Source organism: Watersipora subatra, chromosome 1, assembly GCF_963576615.1.
Source record: "Watersipora subatra chromosome 1, tzWatSuba1.1, whole genome shotgun sequence".
Classification (NCBI taxonomy): Eukaryota; Metazoa; Bryozoa; class Gymnolaemata; order Cheilostomatida; family Watersiporidae; genus Watersipora; species Watersipora subatra.
In genome coordinates, this window is record NC_088708.1 from 51,467,493 (window position 1) to 51,493,713 (window position 26,221).

A 26,221-nucleotide genomic window follows, 5' to 3' on the forward strand; every position below is an offset into this window, starting at 1 on the left:
GTCTGTTTGTCATTCGTGTATCCAGTTATAGTGATAAATTTTTAGCAACAAAAAACCAATTCATACTGGAATTGAACTTGAAATCCCCGTTCTGCAGACGGGCCTACTATACGCTATGCCACATGGCCTACTTGCCATAATTTGGAAAAATTGTGCTCATACTTATTACGTTGATTAAAATACTCACGCTTTGGGCGCTTACGAAAATACTAGTGGTTGCTACTAGCATGCTTGAAGATCATGATTGATTGCATGAGAGTCCGTTGGGCGTAAGGTAACAAGTATAAGCACAATTATAAGCACAGCTCTTATTATAGTAAATATTTAGACTAGCTTAAGTTACTAGCTTAAGTTACCTGAATTCATTGGGTAAAGGGACTTAGTCAATGGCACTACATAACCTGCCACTGTTTATAAGCAGTTTTAAATCTCGAACAAATGTGTAGCATATAGGTTTTTGTCTGTGCAAAAACATTTTTATTACCTGTGCAATGCCGGACATTCAACTAGTAATTGTATATAGTGTAATGCTAGCTTTAAGCTTTATCCCAGCTTTTTCATATATCACTGTATCAGCTAGTATCAAAATATGAAATGATATTTAGTGAATTTACTCAAACTAACTTCACTAAGGGAGTTGCTGGTTGTCCTATAACAATCACAAATGGTTTGTTTTACTTAACCTGTTTATGTGGCAGTGGCTTTTGTTTATACTTTCTTTAGTGCTTGAAACATACAATAATATTCAGTGTCTTTTTTGTACCGTTTCTCCGCACACATGTTTGATCAAGAATTGTGGATGTTTTTTGGAGCTTATGGGATAAATGATATCACAGAGGAGAGGGTTACAATTATATGAATCCTGCGTTTATTGCTTCCACAACTTTTATCCAAGAGATTTTTGATGCAACACATCCTGAATAGAAATGGTACAATGTGTTTTGCTTTGGAATCTTATCATCATCAGGGACAATTAAAATAACGGGATAATTTTAAAATTTGTTTTTCTTAATTTTGACTTGGTTTTTGTAAATCTTGCATAGACAGAAGAAGGAGCACTTTTGAATGTTTTTAGGAGACATAATGATAGACTATACATATGTGGAGTGCACTTCAGCGGTGATGCAAGCGCTCTCTCATTTTACTCAACAGATGCCAAATTATAGGGCCTCGGACATACAGTGAGTGTATACTTTCTACCACAACGTCTTTAAGGATTGCCTACTCTTGAATCAACCAATTAGCAGAGAGTTGTCTTTTCACTGCAACTTATAAAGAAAACTGAGTTTTAACAAAATTAAAATGTACTGCTATAGTTTATTCATTGCATTCCCTTGGCTCACAAGCGCTTCTCTGTTGGCAAACCCGAGGTTCAAAGGTCAATTGACACTGATGCAATGTAGTCTAACTATGGCTGACACTCATCGTCTGCTCCTAGACAGAAGTGATTCAAACTTCAAGTTTAAATTGGATGGAAGATTTGTTTTCAGAGAATTGCACATTATTATTTTGTATTTTTGCTGAAACATTATCGTAAGGAAGGACAGCATCTGTAGCCAGTTCTTGCCAGTTGCCGAGCAGCCAGTACAGCCAGTACAGCCAGTACAGCCAGTTCAGCCAGTACAGCCAGTACAGCCAGTACAGCCAGTTCAGCCAGTACAGCCAGTACAGCCAGTACAGCCAGTACAACCAGTACAGCCAGTACAGCCAGTTCAGCCAGTACAGCCAGTACACCCAGTACAGCCAGTTCAGCCAGTTCAGCCAGTACAGCCAGTTCAGCCAGTACAGCCAGTACAGCCAGTACAGCCAGTACAGCCAGTTCAGCCAGTACAGCCAGTTCAGCCAGTTCAGCCAGTTCAGCCAGTACAGCCAGTACAGCCAGTACAACCAGTACAGCCAGTACAGCCAGTTCAGCCAGTTCAGCCAGTACAGCCAGTACACCCAGTACAGCCAGTTCAGCCAGTTCAGCCAGTACAGCCAGTTCAGCCAGTACAGCCAGTACAGCCATTACAGCCAGTTCAGCCAGTTCAGCCAGTTCAGCCAGTTCAGCCAGTACAGCCAGTACAGCCAGTACAGCCAGTACAACCAGTACAGCCAGTACAGCCAGTTTAGCCAGTTCAGCCAGTACAGCCAGTACACCCAGTACAGCCAGTTCAGCCAGTTCAGCCAGTACAGCCAGTACAGCCAGTTCAGCCAGTACAGCCAGTACAACCAGTACAGCCAGTACAGCCAGTACAGCTAGTACAGCCAGTTCAGCACGTACAGCCAGTACAGCCAGTACAGCCAGTACAGCCAGTTCAGCCAGTACAGCCAGTACAACCAGTACAGCCAGTTCAGCCAGTACAGCCAGTACAACCAGTACAGCCAGTACAGCCAGTACAGCCAGTACAGCCAGTTCAGCCAGTACAGCCAGTACAGCCAGTTCAGCCAGTACAGCCAGTTCAGCCAGTTCAGCCAGTACAGCCAGTACAGCCAGTTCAGCCAGTTCAGCCAGTACAGCCAGTTCATTGTGGTCTTAACCCTTGTTTTGTGTTGCTAGTTACAGTTTATGCATTGTGAGGGTCTTTCATAGCACCGCATGGTGTATAGCTCGTGGCCAGCTCACTAAGAACCTGGCTATTCCCTGTTAGAGACTAGTCCACTATATTAGTGCCTATTTGTTTTAATACTTTAAAGCCTACCCTTGTATACACAAGCTGATCCTAGGCTGTATTAAATACTTTCAGTTTACCATGATAGTGCTTGAATAGCACACTTAGGATAGTGTACATTCCTAGGTACACTTAAAAATGTACTTAAGATAGCACACTTCTTTTTAAACATTTTAAAACGTTTCTCTTAGACAAGAAAGAACAAACAATGGAAAACTATGAACAAACATCTTCAAATCAATTCTTTAAAAAAATCTCTGAAGGCCTATTATAAATTTCATTTCTTACATATAGTGAAGTTTTTCTATTTATTTTTGTACATAATTTTACATAATACACTAAATTGGATTTAAATGCAGTAGTTAATTACATCAAGATTTCATGGTTGAGTTTTGGAGTGAATTAAACAAATATAATATACTTTTGTAAATAATTTTCCTACAACAATTGGTGGTTTCAAAATATAAAGCAAATATTGTAGACGATTAGCTTGGTGTGCAGAGTTTTGACAGTATTTATTTTTTCCAATAAAAAACTTCTTCTCAACACTAGCCAACAATCAATCGTAATATAGCCAACCCCAAGAGAAAGGGTTTTAGTGGGAGAGAAGGAGACGGAAAAGGAAAAAGAGGAGATTTAAGGAAAAGGAAGGGGATGAGAAGGGGGAGATGAGAAGGGGGATAAAAGGATGCAAGGGGGGGGGTGAGGCAGGGAGGCACTGTTAAAAGGAATGGTGAAGTGATGAAATCATATTTAATCTTTTTTTAATTATATTACTGATTGTACTACCACTGATTGTACTACCACAGATTGTACTACCACAGATTGTACTACCACAGATTGTACTACCACAGATTGTACTACCACAGATTGTACTACCACAGATTGTACTACCACAGATTGTACTACCACTGATTGTACTACCACAGATTGTACTACCACAGATTGTACTACCACTGATTGTACTACCACAGATTGTACTACCACTGATTGTACTACCACTGATTGTACTACCACAGATTGTACTACCACAGATTGTACTACCACTGATTGTACTACCACAGATTGTACTACCACTGATTGTACTACCACAGATTGTACTACCACTGATTGTACTACCACAGATTGTACTACCACTGATTGTACTACCACTGATTGTACTGCCACAGATTGTACTACCACTGATTGTACTACCACAGATTGACCAAATCTATTCATCTCTTAAACTTGGCCCACTTTTAGTTTAAATTTGTATACTTGCTCCAAACCATGTTTTGACAGTGTGCCTTGAAAGGATACTTCATACCTATACACTTTTAGAAAAGTGCTAAATGATGGTCTAAACTATGTGAAGGCGCGACAAGCTAAAGATGGTTCTTTTATCGGCAGCTGGGGCGTCTGCTTTACTTACGGCACATGGTTTGCTCTTGAAGCATTTAGCTGCATGGGCTACTCCTATGTCAACAGGTGAGGAGGCTATGTTAGGGCTACACACTGTGTGAGGAGGCTATGTTAGGGCTACTCCTATGTCCACAGGTAAGGAGGCTATGCTAGGGCTACTCCTATGTCAACAGGTAAGGAGGCTATGCTAGGGCTACTCCTATGTCAACAGGTAAGGAGGCTATGCTAGGGCTACTCCTATGTCAACAGGTGAGGAGGCTATGCTAGGGCTGCTCCTATGTCAACAGGTGAGGAGGCTATGCTAGGGCTACTCCTATGTCAACAGGTGAGGAGGCTATGCTAGGGCTACTCCTATGTCAACAGGTGAGGAGGCTATGTTAGGGCTACACACTGTGTGAGGAGGCTAAGTTAGGGCTACACACTGTGTGATGTTGTGTTTTAGATGTACAGTTTTTTCTCAGTGATCATCCCAATCAACAGGCTGGAAGGATGGCTTATAAGAGTTTCTGCCTCAGTAGACACGATTTTATATCTCATATACGTTGGATGCCATTTTAACCACTTTTAAATTAAATGGCCATTATACCTGCAGCAAGCTTTAATTTAATTAAGTTAATTTAACATATGGTACATGTACCTTGCTTATAGCGATAGGCTTGGTCACAAATTTGCCTAGTCCGAGGTCCTCACTATAACACATTTAGTGGGTTTGATCATTTGTGTTTGCAACCAGAACATACATGGCTAGTGCTGTCTTTATGGCAGAATAGAAATATTCATGGCCAGTATTACTTGATGCACCCAGCCATGGGACTTATCAAAAGAGGGATTGTTTGAGCCATAGATGTGACAGCGATGGGATTGTGAAATCATTAAGAACACTTGTTTAACCTTAGTATTTTACTTTTAAACTTTATGCATGGTTAATTTAGTGATGTTAGACTATAAATTATTGGAGAAAATTATGTGATAGAATACCAATAATTATGTGTAAATATAACATTCTTTTTAATTTAGCAAATATGGCATCTTTACAGAAGTACCGTCAAGGTTCTCATTGGTTTAGCATTGGTCATTGGTTTTTATACTTTGAGCGTTTGCCTTATATGACAGATGCTTGTGTCATATAACAAATGTTCGTGTCATATGACAGATGTTTGTTTCAAATGGCAGATGTTTGTTTTACATGACAGGTGTTTGCCTCATATGACAGATGCTTGTGTCATATGACAGATGCTTGTGTCATATGACAGATGCTTGTGTCATATGACAGATGTTTGTATCACAGGACAGGTGTTTGCCTCATATGACAGATGCTTGTGTCAAATTACAGATGTTTGTTTTACATGACAGGTGTTTGCCTCATATGACAGATGCTTGTGTCATATGACAGATGCTTGTGTCATATGACAGATGCTTGTGTCATATGACAGATGTTTGTGTCATATGACAGATGTTTGTTTCACATGAAAGGGGTTTGTCTCATATGACAGATGCTTGTGTCATATGACAGGTGTTTGTTATACATGACAGGTGTTTGTCTCATACGACTGGTGCTTACCTCATATGACCGGTATTTGCCTCATATGACAGGTCTTCCCTCATGAGACAGGTGTTTGCACATTTGCTTATTTATTGTTGACGAAACCAACCCGACACAATTATCATGTACCCTAGTCTTCCAAAATAAAAGCTACCATAATTTCACAATTGTGAGGGACACGGCTCAAATATCCACCAGAACCCTTACAAGCTGCCTGCATAAAATCAGGGTTTGCACTTTAATGCAAAGAGATTAGAAAACTTCTTTCTATGACGCTACTAGATGGGGCTACCGCGATTGGTCGATGGGGTGTTTGAGATTAACAATTATAGGTTTAGGCTAGTCAAACTAAATGTTTCATAGATTCAGCCAACTTACGGTATATGGAATTAGTTGAACTATGATTTTGTTAGCAAAGCAATTACACTGAAGGGCTGAAGAAGAACTGCCAACTTTTGTGCTAACAGACAGGGCGTGTCCCATGTGGAAGCTTTAGTCTTTCAGCTAGTCAGTCATTATTAATGATCAGCAGTGTTTAGCTACAAGTTACCTCACTACTCTAGCTACTCCACACTAACTCTCGTTATATGCTTACTGTGTTATGTTACAGAGAATTGAATAGTGCATACTGGTAATGACTGTCGATTTCAGATTTATGAGTTTACAAATAACAACAAATTGATGTTTGTTTCATTATTAAAATATAAGTGCAATTGTTTTTTGTCTTCTGATTGAACTCGAAAATAACTTTGGACTTGTCTCCCCACTGTACTACTAGTCTGAGGATTTAATCAGAATATGGCAACTGCCCTTTTATCAGCAGTCTCATTATGTAATACATAAAGTAAACCCAGGTGGAGAATAGTTGAAAAGTGAAATTTCTTTTTATGTCGGAACTTATCGAAAATGTGTGAAGAATTCTAGCTGTTCATGTAAAATTTAAACATGTTGCTTTAAAATAACAATTGTATCAGTTTCCAGCTTAGTCCTTGTCACTACCTTAGTCCTTGTCACTACCTTAGTCCTTGTCACTACCTTGGTGATGCAGAATAGTTGTAATAGGCACAATGGCTGAAAATCTTGCAGTAGCAGAACACTGACCAGGACAAAATTGTTAGTGGGACAATAAACTGTGGTTCTATGGGAATACACCCAACTCAGTAAATGAGACCTTGTAATCTCATCAGTGTGACATGTTGTCTCTTGAGTTTTTGACAATAGCAAGGTCTTATATTTTTATTTACACAATAGTTCATGCGATTGAATTAATGGAATACAAACAAATAATGACATAACTGTTTCACTGATTCTCTGTTTTCTTGTTTCTTTACGCAGCGAGCAGGCCAAGGAAGTGAAGTCAGCATGTAACTTCCTCTTGTCAAAACAGAGAAAGGACGGGGGCTGGGGAGAAAATTTTGAGTCTTGCGAACAGAGGAAATATGTAGAGGCAGATGACTCCCAGATTCACAATACTTGTTGGGCATTACTAGGTCTCATGGCTGTGAGGTAGGTACGCTCTCTATCATCTGTTTATGAGTGTATAAGTAGAAGCTTATTGTATCATGTTTAGAAGTTGTCCTGCCATAACATGCCAGCTTATGTGGAATGAGTGTTTGTGAATGCAAAGCTGTCTTTTTTTAACAACATAAGGATTAATGACTTGCTCATCAGTGTGTTAAATCAGCTGAATATTACAGTAGAATACTAGTGACAAGTATTTATGTAAGTTCAGTGAAGTATGGTTAAAAAACAAGGAGTTGTCTACTCTCTTTGCAATTGAGTTAGAAAAACAAAACAATTCCAAATTTTGTGCTATGGAGCTAGCAATGTGCAGAGTTGTAGGCTAAATAGTACTTTTTGTCACTGCAGTCAATATTGTGCAATAGACACCTACAGTGCCACAAAATACGCATCATCCTTTAAGTAAATGTATATGTTTGCCAATACTTGTAGTTTGTTACAACCAGAAGTTTTTGAACTGGTTTATTTGAAATTCTTTTTTAGCTGATTGACCATCCAAAAATAAGATTGGTAGATCAAATACTTCTTTTACTCACACATTGCAGAGATGCATTGTTTGAGCCAGCTAAGTCAACTTTTTAACGTTAACTTGGTGCTCTTTTGCTGTGTGTTCAGTTGTAGCTGAATATGAAAGCTAGCAAAGGATGTGTGTGATAGCAAACAGACATTAATATTTCATACGGATATACAACAAACTTTGCATAACAAAAACCTTTCACAATGCGGTATTGGGTGACTTATTTTTTAAAATTAAAATAGTATCTGTATTTCTGGAATGCAATTCAATGATTTATGTATTTTTTTATTATCTTTATTTTTTATCATCTTGTCAAGTCTTATATTATTAGACTTGACACGGGACTAATTTAACTAACTTCATCTTTTTGTATTTGCATCTTGTAAGATTTTAATAAAGGAAGTTAACAAGGGGTGTGTGACTGCCTTTTTTGACACATGGCCGAAAAATGTGGCCTGACATCGTTTGCAAGGTATCTTGTTAGTAAGCCATTATAGCAGACCTGTTCAGTAAAAGGTGAAATTTGTTATTATATTCGCCAAAGTCATTCTTTAATTGATAAAGTAATCATTGTTGCGTCGGAAGTGGCTAGCAGGAAACAACTCCGATCGACAACAGGTATTTCCCAGAGACAGTCGTAGTAATACAAATGTACTGATGTTTTCGTATGACAGTTAAGCTAGATCATTCCGAGAGAAGTCATTTAAATGCACTAGTTTAAGGTAGTAATTGCCATGAAACTGCCAAGGTCAGGCCATATCCCAGTTTGGGGTGTTTGTAGGCACCCCGATGTCACAGCTATTGAGCGTGGCATAAAGCTGCTAATCAGCAAGCAACTGGCAAATGGTGATTTTCCACAGGAAATGATTAGTGGAGTCTTCAACAAGTCATGCGCCATCAGTTATACTTCGTACCGCAATGTTTTTCCCATTTGGACCTTGGGCAGGTTCTCCAAGCTATATAAAGACAGCACTCTTGCATTCTAGCACGGGCTAAGCAAACATGGAGCATTGATGACATTTATGACTGCAGATAGCGAGGGAAAGAGTGCAGAGTATGCCCGACTCGGTAGCAACAAGCTTATGTAAAGATAACTTTTTAATGGCTTAAGTGAATTTGGCACATTAAACTTAATCCAGTGTGCATTTGTTTACATCCGTTGAATGTATTTTTGCATATTTGCTATGAGTTTGAGGTATTCTACTCCAGGTTTCTTGGGTAAAAATAATTCTGTTACATTTCTTAAAACTTGAAATCTCCACAATTTAGGCTTCAATTTTACTTGATTAGTTGCTGTGGAAAACTGATTTTTTACTATAATTCTAGCATCGAAGGCTCTAAAACTGATGTCAAAACTTCCATATCCGGGTGAGCTTTAAAAAATGCTAGGCTGAATGCTTGTCAGAATACTTGGTCTAAATAGTTGAATCAAATGGTACCTACTGATTTCTCCTAATTGCCTTGCGCGAGATACGCGTCATAGTATTGGCAAAATGCTAGGTTTTTTTATATGCCTATTTTGCAAGCAAGCTTATTTCTGAACTATTTATATAAAGGGTTAGCTATTGTCTGTTGAAGCATACAATATATTGTTTGCAACAGATCTCAATGAAATCACTCCCCAACTGCTTTACATCTTTGTATCATAATTCAATATGTCATCTAGAATGCCGTTTACGAATATGTTGTATTAATTGGACCTATTTATAAGAACCAATAGTCTTAAAACTGAAAAAAAGCTTAAAAATCAATACAATCTTTTATTATTATGGAGGTATGTGTTACTCATCCTCAGTGGCTCTAGTCATTAACCATCTACATTTTCCTCATCATCCATTCCATCGTTCATTTCATCCTCCATTCCATCGTTCATTCCATCGTCATTTCCATCTTCTATACAATCGTCATTTCCATCTTCTATCCCATCGTCATTCCCATCTTCTATCCCATCATCATTTCCATCTTCTATCCCATCGTCATTTCCATCTTCTATTCCATCGTCATTTCCATCTTCTATTCCATCGTTCATTCCATCCTCCAAATTATCAACTTGTTCTTCTCCAATTTCTTCACCCATTCCTTCTTCATTTACGGGCTCTTGTTCCTCAGGAACATATTCCTCCCTTTCAATTGGTTGCATGATACGAACGCATTTCCTTTTGCACGTGCGACTCTTGGCGTTACAGAAATATGCCAACAACTCTATTGACAGCGATGAGAATGGTTCCGCCTGGAGACTAAGATCTATGTTAAGATCAAGGATATGAGGAGCAGCCGCCGATGTTGTCGGTGTACCGCAGATGGGTCCTCCAGCAGGTGTGGAACCTGAAAGTATTCCAAGAACAATATTTTTATAGCATTTTTTATTGTTCATAGTAATACACCAGCATTAAGGATTGACTATGAGAATATACATGAGCTCTAGGGGATCTAATTGTAGTCGTTCCTGATATGTATATGAAAAATAAACCATGGTCTTCCATCGTTTTTTGGATATCGGATGCAGCCATTCCTTTTTTCAGGTAAACTATCGCTGAAAAATTATCTTTCCACTTAGTAACAAACCCATAAACAAATTATGTAACCCATAAACAAATTATGTAATGGTTCATGAATCGTGATAAATGCGATATACTTCTTCATTCATTTTCTTCATAACACTATAGACTAGCTCGACAAGTGGAGGATTTAATATATGAGGTATGGTGAATTTTTTGGCTGGCAATAATGAACTTCATGCAAAAATTTTATAAAACATACTAAGGTACTAAGATTTGGCTTTCATTAAAGATGTGACAACGAAAACTTCAACATATTTATAATGTAACAACCTCTTCATGCTTGCATTTATGACCAAACAAATTCCAGATTTGGCTTTATTCGTCTGCTTTTAGTTTGATGCGATGTTAAAATACTGACGGCTACGAAATACTTAATAAAACTGAATATAGCAAAAGTTTGAAAAGATTTGACAGTATTAACATTTTTACTTTGCTTGCGCAAAATTTATTTTAGTTTTACTTGAGTTAGTTTTCACACACTTATTTTATTCGTAATATTTAGATAAGCTTCATAGAAGCAACAATTCAACAGATATGTAACTGCAGACTTTTATGACATTGCAATAGCGGCATAGTATTGCTTGAGAGCAGCAGGAAATAGACTCAATTCCTTAAAATGCGTATCCAATCGATGAATTTGGTCGGATAAAAATGTATCTTAAAGTTCGTTAAAAGCCTTGGACAACAGAGCAAGGTGCAAAGTAATAATGCATTGCTACAGCACTAAATCCTGTGGTTAGTCATGTACCTATGGGCTCAACAACCCCAACAACCAAACTTTGTTATTGGCTTGCCTTACCGCAAAAAGCAGGCAAGCCAGATAATATTTCCATGAGAACATTTTGTTTGATTAGAGTGTAGTTGTCTACACTGCAACCATTTTTAACTAAATGGAGATACTTGGTTGCTATCAATCCTCCTCTATAGGAAGGCAGCCGCTTCCTTTTTACAAGCTTTTTATATTTTTGAGCTTTGTACAATTTTCTTTATATAAAAAAATTTGATACTTGTATCAGTGATGTGTTGTATCCGAGCCCATTGGCATGCTATTACTGCTACAAGTTTTCTATCCAAATATTTGGCTTGGCATCTGAGCTAGGCATTGTCTAGGTGTTAACAATGTATTTTCAATACTGGTGCTAGACACTTTCTCAAGCACAATTCTTAGGGTAAAACATCTTCATTACCACAAGGTCGATAAAAGCTTATTCACAAGAAGGATCGTGAAAGAAAGTCTGCCGCAAATGATCCACACGATTGTGCAATAATATTGATTAATTTAAATTGTGCAATAAATAAGACAACAATTTACATTCGTTATCTTGTAATATCACGAGATAACAAGTATGATGGATAATTTGCAGACAAAGAGACAGAGTCTTCTAGTGTTGGTACCAACCTTGAGACTCTGTGCGACTTCCACACTTTCTTTGACAATCATCAACACACAATGAGTAGTCGATACAGTCAAATAATGATACAGCTTAGAAATACTGCAACTTCCCAATTTACAATGATCAATCGTTTAGAGAATTGATCTGATATCGGCCATGGCTAGCGACTCACAGAATTTAATGACATGTTTAATAACAATATTTTCCTAGTAGTTAACAACTGTACCATGTTAAGGCCAGCCAGAAGTATAACAAGTATAAAATATAACAAACCTTCCATGGGTATTGCTAAAAAAGCGCTCTCCACTTCATCAGTCATCTCACAATCCTCTGCCAGCTTGAATTGCACGGTAACCGATGTGTCACAGGCTCCTATCTTGATGAGCTCATTGGTCGTCTTCACTACCGAACGACGAAATTTATCACTGGTGAACAAGGATTGCGGCGACTCAGCCATCACTACGTGTATGCTCAACTGCAAGTCAAGCAGATAATTATCCTAGATAATGTATGGAATGAGTTGCAACAATTTTTCATTAATTATTGTTGCACAATCGATGCAGCAGCAATGATATTTACCATACAAAAATATTTAATCTATGCATTAAAGCCAATGCCAAACTATTACAGGAATTTTTTTATGATAATGATATTGGAAATGAAACTTAATTAAGTACATATCCACTACCTGTGACAACCAACTTGCAGTACAATGTCATGAGTATATGAAAACGTATGGATTTTGTTCTCTGATTTAAAGTATTACTTGGGTCAATATTATCACATTTCAGTCCTAAAGTTTGCGACATCTCGTCAGAGATATTCAAAATGTGTACCAAGTGCAAATACCCTCATGCTAGAAAGGATGATATTTTAAAGGCAGATTAAAACAAAGAAAACTAAGACGTCTTTGTTCAAACAAACTCAAACAAACACTGATCTAAGCAAATTTTAAGAATAAAAAAATGAGTCAAAGAAATTTAAGTTTTTAGTTTTTTTACCAAATAATATGGGAAAATAAACATTGGCTCTGCATCTGCTGGTTGCGGAGGCAAGAATAACTATAATATTAATGCTTTGCTAAATGCTGCAGTGTCCGAGAATCCCGGAGGTCAATGCTGGCATGGGCAGCCACCATGACAAAATGTATACAATCTTTTTACTAGATGCGGTTCTAAGATTGCTTGGGCCAAAAGTAAAATAGCCTTACATCGATAATCCTTTGTAAATACAAAAAATGATTTATTCAATAAAGACAACCTTCATGGTGAACTCCAGCTGGACTCGACATTTATATCAACAAATCCCACATTGTCAATGTGTATGTATTCGCGTGTGCGTACGTCTGTGTAAACGCTACGCACTTCCACATTTTTTGGCCGATTCCATCCAAACTTCACATGCATATGCTCCATGCCTTCCGTCGGCCGTTAAAAATATTTAGTTTCAAAATTCTGCCTGGTTTTCGAGCACCAGTTTTTTAAACACCCACCTGTGGGCAATCGGATTTAAAATGAACCAAATCCTGGGCAACGCCGAGCTTACCACTTAGTGCCTAGTTGAATCTATTACCATTTGTTTAATAAAGGAGATATATTTGGGAATATCTGCATCAGAAGTCTGGGGCAACTGTTTTTAAAGAGTCCAGAGTAGATCAATTTAGCATGAACATAGCCATAAAATGCTACCTTGAAAAAAATTCATATTCGCTACCAGAAAGGGAAGACAATTAATTACCTCAAAGCACTCAATAAATTAGATGAATTGTTATCTATATAGCAACTGACCCGCATGTCTTCTGGTGGAAAAAACAATGCTAAAAAGCTAAAATATAACTTCATTTATTTAGCAAACCACTAGTTCTAAAACCTTACAAAATTAACTTAAATAAATTTTATTTGTCTTCTTGTGAGGTCTTCTTTGAGTGAACTTAATAAAAAGCTTTTTCAACAAGTTTAACAATCTGTCTACAATGGCGCTGAGTTTATCAGTATGTTTTACCGACAATGCATTTTTTTGATACTATTGACCTCTACTACTATCGTTCACCTCTTCTAACAGCATGACTATTTACTAACACCCGCCGGCCTTAGACATCTTTGAAACTGCTGCTCACCTTTTCTGCGGTCAGGGACAACAGAGGGTCAAGAGGGTCAGGCAGATGCACACGTTTGATACAATGGTTATTCGTATCAGCTATGTACAGGCTTCTTGAGGGTTCGTGAAAGGACAGGCCCCCTGGCTCATTGAGACCACAGACTAGGAGTGTTGTAACTTCTCTCGTCTTTGTGTCGAGCAATTTGAGCTGCAAACCAAAAGTCGCTACCTAATTTCCAGTTTTACCGACTGAAACAAGTAAACGTTTGGCATTCATAGACAAGAGTGCGTATTGGTTATACTATCAAAGCAAAATATATTAGAACAATCATGCCAATCTTTGCAGTGTCAAAGTAATTGCTTCAAGCAAAAAATTGTATTAAGCAAAAAATAGTTTCCTATGCATCGAAACGGGAAAATAAACCTTTACAGTCAGTCACTGATTTACTGAAAATATATTTTAAACAGAATGTTATGCTGAATGGAAGACATCACAATGAGCCCTAATTTCTGTGTAAAATTGCTATAACTTTGTAGAAAATCCACCAACTAATATTTATTAAGCTTGCAATGTTGCTGCATAGCATAATGCAAAAGAGTCTATCAAGTCTATCAAGCATAATGCAAAAGAGTCTATCAAGACGAAGCTCAGCGCAATTGATTGAAACGCGTGGAACCAATTTGGTATATTTTGGGATTGCCTGCTCCAGAAGTGCAGCCGTGTTTGTTGCATGACTGTAAGACCAAATATCTTTTGAATATACATAATTGTAGCCTGTTGGACCTGTAAAGTGACATACTGCTGAATAAAAAAAAACTATGATATCCTCAAATTGATTCGAAGAGAATTCATAAAGGAATGCAAAAATACAACATGAACACTTCATTAATTGGTATCAAAAATACTCGCAGAAGATATCAGTACAGAAAATGATGATTGCCTGTAGCCAGCAATATGACGCAAAAAAGTGTGTTAGTCATCGACTGTGATATTGAAAACGTGTTAGTCATCGATTGTGATGGTGAAAGCGTGTTAGTCATCGATTGTGATGATGAAAGCGTGTTAGTCATTGACTGTGATGGTGAAAGTGTGTTGGTCATCAATTGTGATGGTGAAAATGTGCTAGTCATTGACTGTGATATTGAAAGTGTGTTAGTCATTGACTGTGTGCGCTAGTCACTCGCTGTAATGCCACAGATGTGTAAGCCATTCAACATGATGTCCACGTTATGTTAGCCACGAAATATGACGTGAAACATATGTTGGTGACTCACTGTGGTATAAAAGGCATGCTTCGTCACTCACTATCATGTAAAACATATTTTAGTTATTCAACACAAAATATCTTGAAAAACGCTTTCATGAGACAGTAATATGACGTGCAAATCATTGACTGCAATCTTGACTGTATAATAGTCTTTAACTGTCATGTCAAAGGAATACTAACAACACCATTTGAAGCTAATTTTAGCAACATTTCAAACTTTTTATGACCAGACAAACATTCGAACAGTTCAAAAGCTGGCTCTTTATATTTTAATAACATATTTTAATAAAATTTATGGCAAATTTTGAAAACCATAAAGAAAGCCACGAGCATGTGAATAGCTGCATAAGAAGTTCGTAGAATGTACCTTGTGGTTATACGAGTCACAGATGACTACATGGTCAGAGTTGGGTATGTGACAGATGTCAAGAGGATGCTGTAGCTTGGCTGTCACTCCTTTTCCATCGACATCGCCATATGCAAAAAGGTCCTAAAAGACCAATCATATCAAATATGAAAAGTGGCAGAGCTAAAGCGAGAGGCGATAGAATAATAAGTGTTATAATCATATTCTCGGGTATAAAGTAAGTGTTCAGATATAATAACTTGTGTGTTCATCATTCTTGTGAATTGTATAAGTGTTCAAATATAATAACTTGTGTGTTCAATAAAATTGAACAAACAAGTGATAATATATGTGACAGCTTTAATATAATAATATGTGACAGTTTTGATATAATAATATGTGACAGTTTTGATATAATAATATGTGACAGTTTTGATATAATAATATGTGACAGTTTTAATATAATAATATGTGAGTTTTAATATATGACACAGAAGGGAAGACTAATTAAATGTCTACATAGATTTACGGCTGTGCATGTGCAAATCTCAAAACAATCTTTTCTTACATGAAACATTATTTAGAGGGTCTATCGTAGACGGGGCGGTGTTGAATCAAAGAATTCACAATAGACTTAATCTGGCCCACCTTAGGATCAAGAGCACCGCCAGCCATTCCCTTAACTTTGCCGTCTGCGAGGCTGAGCTGCCTGATGGTGGAGCTTTCACTGTCAGCAATATAACACAACTCTCCGACTGAGTCTATCGATAAACCGGAGGGTTGGGCTAGACCTGCCTTCATTGGGTACGAGTTATTTCTATTCTCCTCTGCACCACTACCAACTATGGCAGCGCACGTATCCTCGTCATACACTCTAGAAAGTTACAAACTGACAGTCTGGCAAAAATCGACCAAACAATTGTCCAGTCTTAAACAACTTTCAACCTAACACCAAAAAGCATTAATAAAACAAGGAGAGTCATGACCTTTTGTAATCAGGCTGATGGAAAGCAGAGGCAATAAATAAAACATGCGAAAATATGTGTATGAATTCATAACGAAAATAAAAACCAATTTTGCAAAAAGACAACTGAATTTCTGATATTTACTGTTAAACTTTTACCAACTATATGATGCATAACATTCACCATAGAAATAATCAAAACTGTTTACAACTTTTGCATTTATGACACCATATGCCAATACCTGTTATTTATTGATTTATTTTTGTGTGGCATCACATGTAAAACGCTTTTTTAAAAAGGTGATTATGGATTGCCAAATAAAGATATATACAATACATAACAGCAATATAAACTGAAGTGTCAGACCATTCTACTGTGTACACGGGTACCACGATGCCTGCCTAAAATATGGGATATTTTAGTAGAAAGTTTAAAAGAAAGCACCATATATTTTTCATGAATATTTGCTATTCGTAGGCCTTACAAACATAGAGCACTGAACATAGATCGCTGAACATAGAGTGCTGAACATGGAGCGCTGAACATAGAGGTTGAACATAGATCGCTGAACATAGAGTGCTGAACATAGAGCGCCGAACATAGAGCGCCGAACATAGAGCGCCGAACATAGATCGCCGAACATAGATCGCCGAACATAGATCGCCGAACATAGATCGCCGAACATAGATCGCCGAACATAGATCGCCGAACATAGAGCGCCGAACATAGAGCGCCGAACATAGATCGCCGAACATAGAGCGCCGAACATAGAGCGCCGAACATAGATCGCTGAATATAGAGCGCTGAACATAGAGCGCTGAACATAGAGGTTGAACACAGATCGCTGAACATAGAGCGCTGAACAAAGAGCGCTGAACATAGATCGCTGAACATAGATCGCTGAACATAGATCGCTGAACATAGAGCGCTGAACATAGAGCGCTGAACATCGAGCACTGAACATAGATCGCTGAACATAGATCGCTGAACATAGATCGCTGAACTTAGATCGCTGAACATAGAGCGCTGAACATAGATCGCTGAACATAGATCGCTGAACATAGAGCGCTGAACATAGAGCGCTGAACATAGAGCGCTGAACATAGAGCGCTGAACATAGAGCGCTGAACATAGATCGCTGAACATAGAGTGCTGAACATAGATCGCGGAACATAGATCGCGGAACATAGAGCATTGAACATAGAGCACTGAACATAGAGCACTGAACATAGAGCACTGAACATAGATCACTGAACATAGAGCGCTGAACATAGAGCGCTGAACATAGAGCGCTGAACATAGAGCGCTGAACATAGAGCGCTGAACATAGATCGCTGAACATAGAGCGCTGAACATAGATCGCGGAACATAGATCGCCGAACATAGAGCATTGAACATAGAGCACTGAACATAGAGCACTGAACATAGAGCACTGAACATAGAGCGCTGAACATAGAGCGCTGAACATAGAGCGCTGAACATAGAGCGCTGAACATAGATCGCTGAACATAGAGCGCTGAACATAGATCGCGGAACATAGATCGCCGAACATAGAGCATTGAACATAGAGCACTGAACATAGAGCACTGAACATAGAGCACTGAACATAGATCACTGAACATAGAGCGCTGAACATAGAGCGCTGAACATAGAGCACTGAACATAGATCGCTGAACATAGAGCACATGAAACACGCAATTAGACTTCGTGAAGACTCATCAAGCTTCTACAAAGAATGCATTACATGGGTTTGAAGCCATTTTTATTTTGTTTTCACCAACTATGTTTGTATGCTCTGTTTGTAAGCTTTGTATGCTCTGTTTTTATGCTTTGTATGCTCTGTTTGTATGCTCTGTTTGTTTGCTTTGTATGCTCTGTTTGTATGCTTTGTATGCTCTGTTTGTATGCTTTGTATGCTCTGTTTGTATGCTCTGTTTGTATGCTTTGTATGCTCTGTTTGTATGCTTTGTATGCTCTGTTTGTATGCTTTGGTGACGAGGAGTGAGCCAGTAATAAAATCATACCCCTCTTTTTATTGGAAATGTATAAACTTTCCTCTTCTAAAAAGCTGACTTGGTGACAATGTCTTAGTGCAAAAGCAGTGGTGGTACATTATACTACGATCATTAAAATACATTTTGTGTATTTATATGTAGGGCTGAACAAAGCTCAAATGAATGACCACATTATGATCACATGAAACTTCAAAGCTCAGTTAATATCCCAACACGATAAAGATGGTAAATAGCATGGGTAGGTGCACACAGTTCACTGCAATATTCTCTAGACAGAAGCGCAAGAGAGAAGCTTCAGATGAACTCACTCGTAAGCCTGCGAGCTTTGATCCTGCTGATGCTAGCAGTGAAATGCTTGAAATTTACAACTGCCGTTGATTGGCTTGCTGATTGTAAGTATGCTTTAAAATTAAACAACAAATTTGTAAATTTTTACAGAAGAGCTGAGCTGCTCTAAAATAATATACGGCTCATATTACAAATGCGAGCTAACTAGTAATAACCTATACAAACATATACACTCGACAAGTCTTATAGCAGCAGTTGTTACACATAAAGTTCAAGGACACAATGTTATGTTCATGCCTTCTGACTCCGGTATACCTTGCAAAAAGTTCGCTGTAAGGCTGATGCTAGCTCTGAAGGTTTACAACGCTTCTTATTTACCCACCGGTCTTCATGCTTAACTGCCAACATATCAGTCTTTATGTTTAAATGTTAACACATCAGTCTTTATGTTTAACTGTTAACATGCCAGTCTTTATGTTTAACCGTTAACATATCAGTCTTTATGTTTAAATGTTAACATATCAGTCTTTATGTTTAAATGTTAACATATCAGTCTTTATGTTTAAATGTTAACATATCAGTCTTTATGTTTAAATGTTAACATATCAGTCTTTATGTTTAACTGTTAACATGCCAGTCTTTATGTTTAACCGTTAACATATCAGTCTTTATGTTTAAATGTTAACATATCAGTCTTTATGTTTAAATGTTAACATATCAGTCTTTATGTTTAAATGTTAACATATCAGTCTTTATGTTTAACTGTTAACATGCCAGTCTTTATGTTTAACCGTTAACATATCAGTCTTTATGTTTAAATGTTAACATATCAGTCTTTATGTTTAACTGCTAACATATCAGTCTTTATGTTTAAATGTTAACATATCAGTCTTTATGTTTAAATGTTAACATATCAGTCTTTATGTTTAACTGTTAACATGCCAGTCTTTATGTTTAACCGTTAACATATCAGTCTTTATGTTTAAATGTTAACATATCAGTCTTTATGTTTAAATGTTAACATATCAGTCTTTATGTTTAAATGTTAACATATCAGTCTTTATGTTTAACTGTTAACATGCCAGTCTTTATGTTTAACCGTTAACATATCAGTCTTTATGTTTAAATGTTAACATATCAGTCTTTATGTTTAACTGCTAACATATCAGTCTTTATGTTTAACTGTTAACATATCAGTCTTTATGCTTAACTGTTAACAAATCAGCCTTTATGCTTAACTGATAACTCAAGGTTATTTGTAAAACCAACCATTGTGGGAACTTTTGAGCCATTTGGCTAATTCAAAGGATCCGATATTCTTTCCTTTTGTTACCAGCATTTGTGACAGCAGACAATATTAGTGACAGCAGGTAATTCTTGTGGAAGCAGGTAATGCCTGTGAATGTTCGTGAACGCAGATCATGTTTGTGACAGCAGGTAATGTTTGTGGGAGCAGGTAATGTTTGTGACAGCAGACAATGTTTGTGACAGCTGGTAATGCCTGTGACAGCAGACAATGTTTGTGACAGCAGATAGTGTTTGTGACAGCAGATAATGCTTGTGAGAGCAGGTAATGTTTGTGACAGTGGACAATGTTTGTGACAGCAGATAGTGTTTGTGACAGCAGATAATGCTTGTATGAGCAGGATATGTTTATGACAGCAGGCAGCAGGTAATGTCTGTGACAGCAGACAATGTTTGTAACAACAGGTAATGTTTGTGTCCAAAGTAGTGCTTGTAGACCAAGAATACCGTTTGAAGCAATTCCTGTTGCTAATTCAGCTCAATAATTGCTATAAAAGTATGTCTTGAACAAAACTGTCCAATTATCTCTTCCATGTAGGCAGCTTAGGATTTATTTGTACACATTGTTAACCGTGTCTCATAATAAAAACATGATCCGTTTATTGATGCGACGCTTGAAGGGTTAAAAAATACATATTACTGTTATTATTATTATTAACAGACTCACTTTCCCTTCCACCAGTGGAGTTGCGTGAGACACAGAGCCCAGATCTGATGAGACCCAGCCATGGCAATCAGCAACAGTTCCTCTGATTCATCACCTGTGAACGACACCCACTCTGTGCTACCAAGAACTAGATACAAGTCCAAAAATGCTACCTTTTGCAAAATTCAAAAGGCAAACTAAAAATAACAGATAATCAGAACTTGGAAAGTGGTAACTCAGTCCCCAGTCTGTGATTACAAACTGAGAATAAATTAGCCAAAACACGGAGTGAAAAAGAGCAACTGAACTGTGACCTGATAGGAAGGAGATGTACAATACTATGGAGCGACTGTATGTTTCACAAATGCTAAAGAAAAGCAAGAGAACTGGGCCAATAAGTGCTGAGAGTAACTATACTGTATAATTACTATTAACTATATTGTATACTTACTAGCAACTATATTGTATACTTACTAGTAACCATATTGTATACTTACTAGTAATTATATTGTATACTCACTAGTAACTATATTGTATACTTTCTAGTAACTACGGTATATTGTGTACTTACTAGTAGCTATATTGTATACTTATTAGTAATTATATTGTATACTTACTAGTAACTATATTGTATACTCACTAGTAACTATATTGTATACTCACTAGTAACTATATTGTATACTTACTAGTAACTATATTTTATACTTACTAGTAACTATATTGTATACTTACTAGTAATTATATTGTATACTTACTAGTAACTATATTGTATACTTACTAGTAACTATATTGTATACTTACTAGTAACTATATTGTATACTTACTAGTAACTATATTGTATACTTACTAGCAACTATATTGTATACTTACTAGTAACTATATTGTATACTTACTAGTAACTATATTGTATACTTACTAGCAACTATATTGTATACTTACTAGTAACTATATTGTATACTTACTAGCAACTATATTGTATACTTACTAGCAACTATATTGTATACTTACTAGCAACTATATTGTATACTTACTAGTAACTATATTGTATACTTACTAGTAACTATATTGTATACTTACTAGCAACTATATTGTATACTTACTAGTAACTATATTGTATACTTACTAGCAACTATATTGTATACTTACTAGCAACTATATTGTATACTTACTAGCAACTATATTGTATACTTACTAGTAACTATATTGTATACTTACTAGTAACTATATTGTATACTTACTAGTAACTATATTGTATACTTACTAGCAACTATATTGTATACTTACTAGTAACTATATTGTATACTTACTAGCAACTATATTGTATACTTACTAGCAACTATATTGTATACTTACTAGCAACTATATTGTATACTTACTAGTAACTATATTGTATACTTACTAGCAACTATATTGTATACTTACTAGTAACTATATTGTATACTTACTAGTAACTATATTGTATACTTACTAGTAACTATATTGTATACTTACTAGCAACTATATTGTATACTTACTAGTAACTATATTGTATACTTACTAGTAACCATATTGTATACTTACTAGTAATTATATTGTATACTCACTAGTAACTATATTGTATACTTTCTAGTAACTACGGTATATTGTGTACTTACTAGTAGCTATATTGTATACTTATTAGTAATTATATTGTATACTTACTAGTAACTATATTGTATACTCACTAGTAACTATATTGTATACTCACTAGTAACTATATTGTATACTTACTAGTAACTATATTTTATACTTACTAGTAACTATATTGTATACTTACTAGTAATTATATTGTATACTTACTAGTAACTATATTGTATACTTACTAGTAACTATATTGTATACTTACTAGTAACTATATTGTATACTTACTAGTAACTATATTGTATACTTACTAGCAACTATATTGTATACTTACTAGTAACTATATTGTATACTTACTAGTAACTATATTGTATACTTACTAGCAACTATATTGTATACTTACTAGTAACTATATTGTATACTTACTAGCAACTATATTGTATACTTACTAGCAACTATATTGTATACTTACTAGTAACTATATTGTATACTTACTAGCAACTATATTGTATACTTACTAGTAACTATATTGTATACTTACTAGTAACTATATTGTATACTTACTAGTAACTATATTGTATACTTACTAGCAACTATATTGTATACTTACTAGTAACTATATTGTATACTTACTAGTAACTATATTGTATACTTACTAGTAACTATATTGTATACTTACTAGCAACTATATTGTATACTTACTAGTAACTATATTGTATACTTACTAGCAACTATATTGTATACTTACTAGTAACTATATTGTATACTTACTAGCAACTATATTGTATACTTACTAGTAACTATATTGTATACTTACTAGTAACTATATTGTATACTTACTAGTAATTATATTGTATACTTACTAGTAACTATATTTTATACTTACTAGCAACTATATTGTATACTTACTAGTAACTATATTTTATACTTACTAGCAACTATATTGTATACTTACTAGCAACTATATTGTATACTTACTAGTAACTATATTGTATACTTACTAGTAACTATATTGTATACTTACTAGTAACTATATTGTATACTTACTAGTAACTATATTGTATACTTACTAGTAACTATATTGTATACTTACTAGTAACTATATTGTATACTTACTAGCAACTATATTGTATACTTACTAGTAACTATATTGTATACTTACTAGTAACTATATTGTATACTTACTAGTAATTATATTGTATACTTACTATTAACTATATTTTATACTTACTAGCAACTATATTGTATACTTACTAGCAACTATATTGTATACTTACTAGTAACTATATTGTATACTTACTAGTAACTATATTGTATACTTACTAGTAACTATATTGTATACTTACTAGCAACTATATTGTATACTTACTAGTAACTATATTGTATACTTACTAGCAACTATATTGTATACTTACTAGTAACTATATTGTATACTTACTAGTAACTACCCATATTTTATGTTTTAACCTAACTACATTGCACAAATAAAAACAGTTAGGCCACACAAAAGTAAAGAACAACCAGTCTACAAACTGATAGACGATTTGGTAGATATAAAGAGGCTCTTTTCTAAAGTTCATCATTTAGATTGAACAATAACCAATTTTTGTCATATCTATTTCAAGTATAAATGAATATGTGTAACTTCACCATCAATTTTTATTCAAATATTACCATCTGCTCAAAACATGGATAGATTCTCACAATCAGCCAAGCTGGTTTTTCTTTGGTAGAACTTTACATCCCAAGGTGATGACAACACTTGGAGTTGTCCTTTCTTGCCACCATCTTTGTCATCTCCCTGAATTCCAGCGCCGGCAATTGTGCTTACATTTCCCTTAGACGTGTCAATCTATCAACGATGTTACAGATCAGCTTATTTTATACGCGTATCTCAAGGACATTGAGTGCTTTCCTTTATTGAATATGTAGAACTATGGGGCTGATAAAAATGATGCAGATGATGAAAATCTGCAAGTTAGGAGAAAGAATAGACAAGACGCTCAAATATAAACAGAGTGTACTAGTGTTACATAAAGTATTCAAGCTGAGACTGATGAGCTATTCTCTGTGTATGGATGTTCATCTTTCTATTATATAATTGTAGAGTATATTACACAGTCTGACATCTACTGATATATATTTCATAATTTTTGATACCTTGTATTGAGTAGACTGAATCAACAACAGATTATATTTGCATCTGATACTAGACAAAAAAAGGTGTGATGATGATATAACATTGAACTCAAAAAACATTGGAGAAACGCAACAATTATTATATATTAATTATTATATATTAACTATTATATGTATATATTATATACACTACAACTAACCTAGAGACAGAAACATTAGCAAAATATTTTATCAGTAAACATCTAGTCATTAAATAGACTAAACGCTATTATAATGCTTGTATATATATATTGTATTGTTAGTTGTTAATTGCTATAGATGTATAATTCTAGAATTCTACCCTTTTGTCATGCAGTATATTTTCTAGGACTACACAAGTAAACGGGTAGCCAATAACTAGCTGTTATAGCGTAGAGGAATAACTGATAACCAATAAATAGAAAAGTGATTGTCATACCAAGGGTCATGCAGCACTGAATCCACTAGCGCTGACTGAAGGAATACAGTAGTAATATTTATGCTCACGTAAAATCAACCAGACAAGCCATACACACATTTTAACAGTTGCATTATACATTTGTACAATAAGATTTTTTAAACAATCTATTTTAGCTTTCTATCTAGATACCATTTAGGAGTGACTTGTTTCATAAGCTGCATTTTAGATATCATTTTCAAACATACTTGTACTCTTTATATATGCACTCCTAATATAATTATGTGAATTCATTGTCACCACCGCGCCTGCCACAATACCCAAAATTCGTACAGTATTTCTCAATGTATTCCAGTCCATGAGTTAAGAAGCTTTGCATCTGACACTCATGTACTTATCGCTGAACATACCGGAAGCCAAAGAAGAATAAAGCTCTATACATGAAGAAATAAAACTTACCGCCCTGATGAGGTGAGCGTCGGAGTCGGCCACATATATAACCTGACCTTGCCTGCACAGACCTTGCGGAGCTCTGAAACTTGAGTTGATGAAACTGCCATCAGATGTTCCAGCCTCTCCGGTACCTACGACTGCCTATAACACATTTAAGTCACAAAATATGCAGCACCAGCTACAACATATTTATTTGATGTCAATGCGTAAAGGGCACCTAATGCTAGTGTCAAAGAGGAGCGCATGCAAAAGGTTGTCATTGATAAAATAGATTGTCCAAAACTACTGACTTGGTAACACATTTGTTTACACAATCTGTATGACTACCTTCAGAACATCAACAAAAATGCTTCTTTGGATGGTCCATACACGGCCAACACAGACGTGTCGGATACTATTTTTCACTACAAACTTATGTGACCACGTTTTTAGCATCATCTTACAAAGAAAACTCGTAAAATGAGTAGAATGAGTAGAATGATGGAAATAAACAATATTAAACACATTTCACACATTTATAATGTGGTTGGCCAAGCTTGCAATGATCATTTTCATGAAAAATGTTGACCTGACAGTCCCTTTACTTTGGTTGCCGAGTTGAGGAGTTGCCGAGGCCGCTCTTAGTGAGGCCGAGAGCGGCCTCAATGAGAGCGGCCTGGCTGAAAGCATGCCTAGCCAAGAGCACAACTCACTGGCTGGTCAGCTGACCGGGTCGGACCGGAAAATGACCGGTCAGCTGCCGGGCCGGCAGTGAAAGGACCGGCTGACCCTGGAAGAAGAAGGCAGGGCCTACCCATGTAAAAGAAGGCGTGACGAACAAGAGCAGGCAGCGCATGGGAAAGCCTCATCCTATGCAGTTAATTGTTTGCACAAACCATTGACTGTACTTTATATATTTATTATAAATGAATACTTTATACTCGAACAAAGCGACTGATTGTAATGTAAGTGGAGCAATGAAGGGTTCACGACGACTCCTTTTCAGGTTATGGGTGCAGGTAATGTAACTAGGTAGATGGAGCAGCACTGTATAAGTATTCTGGTCATACACATCAGAAAACTGATACGTAAATTAC

The 26,221-nt window shown here is 36.1% G+C and overlaps 2 protein-coding genes across 3 annotated transcripts in view; one reads left to right on the forward strand and one right to left on the reverse strand.

Moving 5' to 3' along the window:
- LOC137410522 (lanosterol synthase-like) overlaps positions 1-9,135 on the forward strand; it is a 294,280-nt gene extending 285,145 nt beyond the window's left edge. The window contains exons 15-18 of the mRNA XM_068095952.1: positions 1,076-1,181; positions 3,972-4,118; positions 6,931-7,101; positions 8,415-9,135. Of these exons, the coding sequence (XP_067952053.1) occupies positions 1,076-1,181; positions 3,972-4,118; positions 6,931-7,101; positions 8,415-8,619 (629 nt within the window). The 3' untranslated portion in view covers positions 8,620-9,135. The remainder of the gene's footprint in view (positions 1-1,075; positions 1,182-3,971; positions 4,119-6,930; positions 7,102-8,414) is intronic.
- Positions 9,136-9,198: 63 nt separating this feature from the next.
- LOC137400155 (NHL repeat-containing protein 2-like) overlaps positions 9,199-26,221 on the reverse strand; it is a 32,365-nt gene continuing 15,342 nt past the window's right edge. For both annotated transcript variants that reach the window (XM_068086482.1, XM_068086474.1), the window contains exons 5-12: positions 25,152-25,286; positions 23,822-23,969; positions 20,540-20,633; positions 15,948-16,173; positions 15,321-15,443; positions 13,705-13,893; positions 11,862-12,063; positions 9,199-9,958 (exon numbers count right to left, since the gene is read on the reverse strand). In XM_068086482.1, the coding sequence (XP_067942583.1) occupies positions 9,441-9,958; positions 11,862-12,063; positions 13,705-13,893; positions 15,321-15,443; positions 15,948-16,173; positions 20,540-20,633; positions 23,822-23,969; positions 25,152-25,286 (1,635 nt within the window). In that variant the 3' untranslated portion in view covers positions 9,199-9,440. The remainder of the gene's footprint in view (positions 9,959-11,861; positions 12,064-13,704; positions 13,894-15,320; positions 15,444-15,947; positions 16,174-20,539; positions 20,634-23,821; positions 23,970-25,151; positions 25,287-26,221) is intronic.